Source organism: Octopus bimaculoides, chromosome 17, assembly GCF_001194135.2.
Source record: "Octopus bimaculoides isolate UCB-OBI-ISO-001 chromosome 17, ASM119413v2, whole genome shotgun sequence".
Lineage (NCBI taxonomy): Eukaryota > Metazoa > Mollusca > Cephalopoda > Octopoda > Octopodidae > Octopus > Octopus bimaculoides.
Genome location: NC_068997.1, coordinates 5,687,180 through 5,695,218, shown reverse-complemented (window position 1 = coordinate 5,695,218; position 8,039 = coordinate 5,687,180). Strand labels below are relative to the sequence as shown.

At 37.9% G+C, this 8,039-nt stretch overlaps 1 protein-coding gene across 1 annotated transcript in view; it reads left to right on the top strand.

Annotated features, from left to right (window-relative positions):
- LOC106868964 (phosphatidylinositol 3-kinase catalytic subunit type 3) overlaps window positions 1-8,039 on the top strand; it is a 77,725-nt gene that overhangs the window by 25,259 nt on the left and 44,427 nt on the right. The window contains exon 6 of the mRNA XM_014914439.2: window positions 2,372-2,443. Coding sequence (XP_014769925.1) covers window positions 2,372-2,443 — 72 coding nt within the window. The remainder of the gene's footprint in view (window positions 1-2,371; window positions 2,444-8,039) is intronic.

Genomic DNA, 8,039 nt, shown 5'->3' with positions numbered 1-8,039 from the left:
GAAGCCCCCAGCACGACGTCCGACATGACCGTTGAAGTCTCCAGCCACAAAGAGAAGGTCCCTGTCACTCGTCGACGAGGTAGTTTGCAAGAGGGTGTCATAGAATTGGTCTTTCAGACCATCTGGTAGCCCAGGTTGAGGTGCATAGGCTGAGATGACAGTAGCTAATCTATGATGAAGCACTAGTCTGATCTTAAGTACTCTGTCACTTACTCTAACGACCTCGATTACCTTATCCACCCATTTCTCCGCTAGAAGTATTCCTACGCCCCCGACCCCGTCAGTGTTCCCTGCCCAGAAAATCTTGTACCTGTGTTCTTTGCCTCTGAATTCAAATTCCACTGATGTCAATAAAATCAGCTAGGTTCCCCACCAAAAACAATGTCAAAGCCTTCTGCCTATAGTAAAAGATTATTATTATTAGGCAGTGGGAAGCTGGCAGAATTGTTTGTATGCTGACCAAAATGCTTAGCGGCATTTCATCCATCTTTACATTCTGAGTAGACATTCTGCCAAGATCAACTTTGCCTTTCATCCTTTTGAGGGTGATAAAATGAGTACAAGTTGAACATCGGGGTCGATGTAAATGATTTACCCCGCCTCTAAAATTGCTGGTCTTGTGTTAAAAGTTGAAACCAGAATTATTATTATTATTATTATCATTAGCAAGGTGGCGAGCTGGCTGAATCGCTAGCATCCTGGACAAAATGTTTAGTGGCATCTGGCTTTACATTCTGAGTTCAAATACCACAGAAGTTGACTTTGCCTTTCATTCCTTTGAGGTCAATAAAATAAACAGCAGTTGAGCACTGGAATCATTGTAATTGATAGGCCCCTTCTGAGAAAATTTCACTAAAGATTATTATTATTTAGGTAGCAAGCTGGCACAACCATTAGAGCATCGGATAAAATGCATTGTGGTTTATTTCCTGACTCATTACATTCTGAGTTCAGTTTTTGCCAAGGTTAACTTTTGTCTTTTATCCTCTGTGGGTCAATAAAATAAGTATCAGTTGAGCACTAGGATTGATGTAATCAAATTGCCCCATCCCCCAAAATTGCTAGCCTTGTGTCAAAATTTCAAACCATTATTATTGTTGGTATTATTATTATTATATTAATGATAATTTTGTTTGTCCGCCATTCCTAAGTTTGCAATAGGAATGTGTTGGTTCCTTTGTGAATGTTCCTTATTTGACAATCTTCCTGTTCAGAAACCAATAGCTCAGAAGATTTCAAATATTGAAAACTCAGAGTAGAGATGGGGCAGGGGAAGCTTCAGCTTTTGAATTAACGATTATTTTTATTACATGTATTAAATTCTTTCGTTTTCTCTCTTGTTAGTAAATTCAAATGAATATGTTCATCATTATGTTTACATACTCATCATTAGCAGTTTGGCAATAGAGACTGATAAAATAAAATACCAGGCTTTAAAAAATAAGGACTTGGGTCCATTCATTCAGCTAAAACCCTTCAAGATAGAACCTCAGCATGGCCACAGTCCAATGCCTGAAATAAGTAAAAGATAAAAAAGTCTTTATTTTTATCAAACATGGCAGTTTGTCCCCTTCCTTTTCAGTCATCAAAGATTCTTCTCCTTACCATGAGAAATACTGATCAAGAACACACAGTAACAAAGAAACTGGCCAACTTCAGTACAGTGTATATGTATGTACGTGTGCATATGTATTTGTGTGTTTATACTGTGTGGGTTGCCATGTATACCCTAGTTTTGGAATAGATACACTGTGTCTCTGCATGTCATAAAAAAAAAAAAGAAACAATTAAAACGATTGATGACAAGGAAGGTATTTGGCCAAGGAACATTGCATTAGAAAACCAGTCTAACCCATACCAGCACGGATAAGTGGATGTAACATGATTTTGATGACAACAATGGGGTATGCATAGGTGTGTATGTATGTGTGCAAAGAGAGAGATGGACGGATAGATAGATAATGTTAGAGGACTGAAATATGTAGTACATTGCTGTACTCAAGACCTGCCCACCACAACAGAGTTGAGGTCCTAAAACCAAGGTGCCATGTATAAAGGATTAGCATGGGTGCTGGTGCCATGTAAAAAAACCCACCCAGTACACTCTGTGAAGTGGTTGGTGTTAGGAAAGCTATCCAGCCATAGAAACCAAACCAAAACATACTATGGAACCTGCTGTGACCCTGGCCTCTGGCCTTGCTAGTTCCTGTCAAGCCATCCAGCCCCATGCCTGAAAAATGGATGTTAAATGTTTATAATGATGATGAAGATAGAATATGCACACTACATATTTTTCCTCCCTATCAAACAGTATTTTCCTCTATGTTCCATTTTTAAATGTTATTTTAATGTATTATATATTTTCATCTAGAATGGTGATAAAACTTACTATTTCCGAACTCATGCTGAAGTTGTGACAGTGCCTGACCATGAAATAATGTTGGTAAGTAACTGAAGATATTTCTGCTTGCTTTTTATATTCTGAGTTCAAATCCTACCTAGGTCAACTTTGCCTTTTACCCTTTCAAGGTTGATAAAATGAAGTTCTAGTCAAGTACTGGGATCAGTAGCATCAGCCATTCCTTTCCCTTCAACATTGCTAGCCCTGTGCCCAAACCATTGGCATTAGTGTGTCAGACAAAATGCCATGCAGCATTTCTTCTGATTCTTTATGTTCTGAGTTTAAATCCCACTGAGGTCAACTTTACCTTTGAAGCTTTCAAGGTTGATAAGATATAGTACTAATCAAGTACTGGGAATCGATGTAATCAACTTGTCCCCTGCTATTAAAACTGTTAGCCTTGTGATAAAATTAGAAAGAACTATTATTATTATTATCATTATTATTTTCAGCTTTAGTTTTAGTTGTACCACTGCGTGCATTGTTGTGTTGCTGCTCTGTGTATGTGTGCATGTGCCATATTGTCTTTTAGGTGGTAGTGAAAAGGTATTTCTACAGGATAGTGCTGATATTTTTTGTAGTTAGTTTTTGCTTGGTGAGGATGGAAGAAGACATCTTGACTGCTAGGTTACTCTGTAATAGTGTTTTCCAACCCAGGCCCCACTATAACTTTCCAGAAAAACATATGCCCCACCAGTGGTATACATAAAAAGATTAATAATTTATCAACTTCTCTTAATTATATATATATTTCCTGAAAGAAATATCCATAATAAGGCATTAGAATAGCACTATACTATTAGATTAGCAAACAGTCTTCACACTGTATGCTTGACTGGAGGGATTGGTTTGGTTAGGCTGAGTATAGATGTAGTAGGTTTGCTGTGAAAAAAAGATTTTTCACAATTCCATGTCCCACTTCAAAAAAAAAAAAAATTTTTGGATCCCATGCTCCACCACAATTTTCCCAGGCCCCACCACTGGGGCATATACCCCACATTGGGAATCACTGCTTTACCAGGAAACAACATATTAAGATAATAAGTTGCGCTATGACCTAATCCCCAGTCTTGGTTGATTGCAACAGAATGGACTCTGTCATTAATACATCAAGAAAAGGTAGTGGTGTTAAACAAGGTGATGTGTCATTTCTGCTGTTATTATATAATTTCTTTCGTTGAGCAGAATATGGGCTGGGTAAGTTGTTATGTTGTATAAGGATGTGATTGTGTAGAACATGGAGCATAGTAATTTGTATTAGAAGGTGTAATGTGTGGAATTGTGTTGTAGTATAGAAATATCACTGTGTAGGCTAAGGATTATGTTATAGAACTAAGAGCTTGCCGGACAAAATGATTTTTGGCATTTTGTCCATCTTTACATTTTGATTTTAAATTCTGCTGACTTTAATCTTTTAAAGGCAGGTAAAGTAAGTACTGTTGAACACTGGGGTTGGGGGGTGATGTAATCGACTAGCCCCCTTCCCCAAAAATTTCGGGCCTTGTGTCTATAATAGAATTATTAGTAGTGTGTCAGACAAAATATCTTGTGGTGTGTAGTGACATCACTATATTCAGAGTTCAAATCTTGACAGAACTCACTCCACCGTTCATGCTATTGTCCATTTGAAGTCTCTCTCACTCATTGTTCACCATGTATCTGCAATTTTAAAGTTCCTCTCCAAGATACCAGCCCGAGGGGAAAAAAGGGGTTCTTTTTTTGGGGGGTGGGGTTATAGAAGGCCTGCAGTTTCTCATATGGCAAGCTCTCTCCTCTCTTCCCACTGATGTTGCACAAAGGAGAGGATACAAGAGTGTATGCAGCTTGGCCTCTGTGTCATGTCTTGCCCCAAATTAGAGCAGCTCTTCTTCTGCTTCTTATCAGACCAGGTGGTTCATCAGCTATCAAGGACTAAAATGTGCTATGGATGATTATGGGCAGCATGTGATTTGCAAGAAATTTGGCCGTTAATTTTAGCAAGTCAAGCAACCATGTAGAGGACTCCCTTATTGACTCATGGTGAAAGCTAGTGATTGTTGTGCAAACCTGGTCCATGAGATTTATGATCAAAGGCATTCCAGACATGATCATCCCATCTTTCCCCTAAGTGCAGTAGACTCAGGGCCATTTATTCAACATAACATTTTTGTAAGATGGTAAGGTGGGGGGTCTTTAAAGGAGATTGGGCAGCTCTTTCTAGCAGGTCTAGTAACCATGCAGAGGTTTCCCTGTTACCTGATGGTGGTGGTGATGTAGTGATGATTTTTATCTTTGCAGAGTCAATAAAATAAAGTTCTGGTCAAGTACTGAAAGTGAGGAGCCAGTTTACTTCCCTGTCTCTCTTTCAACGATGTGACATAATAACCAATATTAGAAATCAATATTTGTTATTTGCTTAAAATCTGAAGGAAGTCCATTCCATTTATTTAACGAAAGTAAACATGAAATTTAGAAGAAAAAAAACCTTTATTTGCCCATTACATCTAAATATTGTATAAATAAGATGGAGGCTTTTTTATGTCCTTTTCCTTTTCTTCTCTCTTTCCCTCTCTCTCTCCTCCCATTCTGTCTCTTTCTCTGCCTCCCTTCCTTTCTCATCTCCTCTGCTTCCTCCCTCCTTCCTTCCCCTCTCTCCTTCCCTCTCCCCTTCCTCCTCCTCCTTCCCTCTCCCCTTCCTCCCTCTTTCTTCCCTCTTTCTTTTCTCCTTTCTCTCACTGAGCCATTACAGATTAGTTTATATCTTTTTCCTTTATTTACTTTATGTATCACACATGTTTGCTTCTCAGAAAAAAGAAATTAAAATTTCTCCTGTGGGTAAAAAAGTTTTACAGCTGTTCATGTTTGTGAGGATATTTTAATTATTATTTTAATGCTCATTTTCCATACTTGCATGGGTTGGACAGATTTTGTTGAGACAGATTTTCCACAGCTCAGTACCCTTCGTCACCAACCCTCACCTGTTTCCAAGTGAGATAATTTTTCCTAATGTCCAGACATGTTTTCATGGAAGATTGGAAATGAAACACAACACCTGTATGACTGTGACATGCATTTACGACAGTCACACAATATCAAGACAAAAAGACACCAACTCTCTCCCTCTCCCTCTCTTTCTCTCTCTCCCTCTCCCTCTCTCTCTCTCTCTCTCACACATACACCACACATGATGGGCTTCTTTCAGTTTCTGTCTACCAAATCCACTCACAAGGCTTTGGCTGACCCAAGGTGTTACATAGTGAGACTTAACCTGGAACTAAGTGGTTGAGAAGCAAACCTCTTAACAAACACAGCTACACCTGCGCTTATAAATTTAGTATCTAAAAGATAAAAAAAAAAAGAACACTAGAAAAGGATGGTCAATGGCAGAATCTCTTAAAGTATTTAGCAACATCTCTTTACATTTAAGTTCAGATCCCACCATTATTCAAGGATAAAATAAGTACAAGTTATATTTTGTGGTTAGTTTGATCATGTCTTTTGCATGCTGAAGATGGAGATTTAACTCTCATCTACACTTACAGAAACTGAAATTAATAATTGCTCCATTTTGAAACCATTCCAAGCCCACAGTATATCACTGGTACAGCTAATAACCATGACCAAGAAGGATGTCCTAAACACAAGAATTCACTCTTCTAAACTTGGGTAGTCCTAGACCCCTTCCTTACACAACCCCTCTATCATCTTTTCAGTTCTGTTCTGCACTTATTTTTTTCAACCTTGTCACTAATAGTAATCCCTTCTCTCTCCCTTGCTACTACTATAATTCTCCATCGTCTCACTCCATCCCTCACCCTCTCTAAGATCATTGCTCACACTCTCTTCTATTTTCTCTCAGTTATAGGGGCTACTTTAGGCCCTTAACTGTGCAAGTTACCAGGCAGTCATTTCTGGTGCTGGTAACCCCCCCCCCCAAAAAAAAAAACAGAAGACAAGGAAACAAAAGCACACTCAGTAAAGTGGTTGGCATTTAGAAGGGCTTCTGGTCATGGAAACCATGCTAATATGTAGAGATTGGTGTTTGATGCAGTACTTTGACTCAGAAGACCCTGTCAAACTGTCCAACATGGAAACCGGATGTTAAATGATGTTAAACGATGATGATTGTATTAGGGAGGAAGGAAATCAGGGCTTTACCTGTTGTTTTCTTCTCTTCTTCCTCCTACTTTTATCACTAATACTGAGTTGAACCCAGAACCTTTTGTTAATCCTTCTTTCCCACGATGTCACCTCTGGAATTTTCTCACTGCTTATGTTTATTTCCTGTTGCTGTTCTACCTTAGAGAAATTTTGCTTTAAAAGAAAATGCATTTTTTTACAAAAAAAAAAGAAAAGGAAAAATGAAATCCATTCCTTATACTTGCTCACTTTTTTGCCGTACTTTGCCACATGGCATTAACAACAACAACAATAATCATCATATCTGTTTTCTGTTCTTTTTTTTTTTTTATTTCTTTGCCATTTTTGTGTTACCATATGTTCAGTAACAGCTGAGACTTCAAGTAAACTTGTATTGGCTCTCTTAGCTTAGTTTTTTGTTATTTTGTTCAATAACTACAAATAAGGAAGAGCAGTATAGTAATGGTAGTGGTGGAGGTGGTAGGAGTAGGAGTAGTAGTGTTAAATTTGTTGCTTTTGTTCTTGCTGCTGCTGCTGCTACTGAGGTTTGCAAGTTCATTCCACAGTTTTTTTTTCTTTTTTTTTCTTTTTTTCCTTTTTTTTTATTATTCATTTTGAAATACCCACAACCACTGTTTCACTCTGCTGCTTTCATTCACAAGGAAAGAACAAAAATGAACACGTGCATATACGCACACACACACACACATACTTGAAGCTAAAACCAGTAAAATGAAGGATTTAGCTTAGAATTTTAGCTTTAAAAGCCTTCCATAATCTGGCGTGTGTTTTATGAAGTATGACTTCTCATTTTCATCTAAGTTTTTCTGAAAAAAGGAAGTTTAAAATTTTCACAAAAAATGTAAGTATATCTCCCCTTCTCACTCTCCCTCATTTAATCTTTTTATTTATCTACTTATTTAACTTCTTTATTTTGTTTTCTTTAAATATGAATTTATCACTCTTGACCCATCAGTACAGCTGAACTAAATTAAATAGCCATCAATACAATATTGAAGTATGTATGTATATGTGTGTATGTTTCTGAGTGTGTATACAGACAAAAGGTGAGAGCTAGAGATGCTCAGTCTAGAAAACACATAATATTGCCCAAATGATTTGAATGAAACTCGGAAAAATTTATCGAGGAGACTAGGTCCATAGAGTAAAGAGTGATTATCTATATATATATATATATATATATTCTTTTCTTTGTTTCAGTCATTTGACTGCGGCCATGCTGGAGCACCGCCTTTAGTCAAACAGATTGGCCCCAGGACTTATTCTTTGTATGCCTAGTACTTATTCTATCGGTCTCTTATGCAGAACCACTAAGTTATGGGGATGTAAACACACCAACATCAGTTGTCAAGCGATGGTAGGGGGACAAACACAGACACACAAACATATACATACATTACAGCAATGAATTCCGGGTAGAGGTAGGGGTCCACCAAGGTTCCGTCCTCAGCCCCCTATTATTTACCATAGTCCTCCAGGCAATCACAGAGGAGTTCAA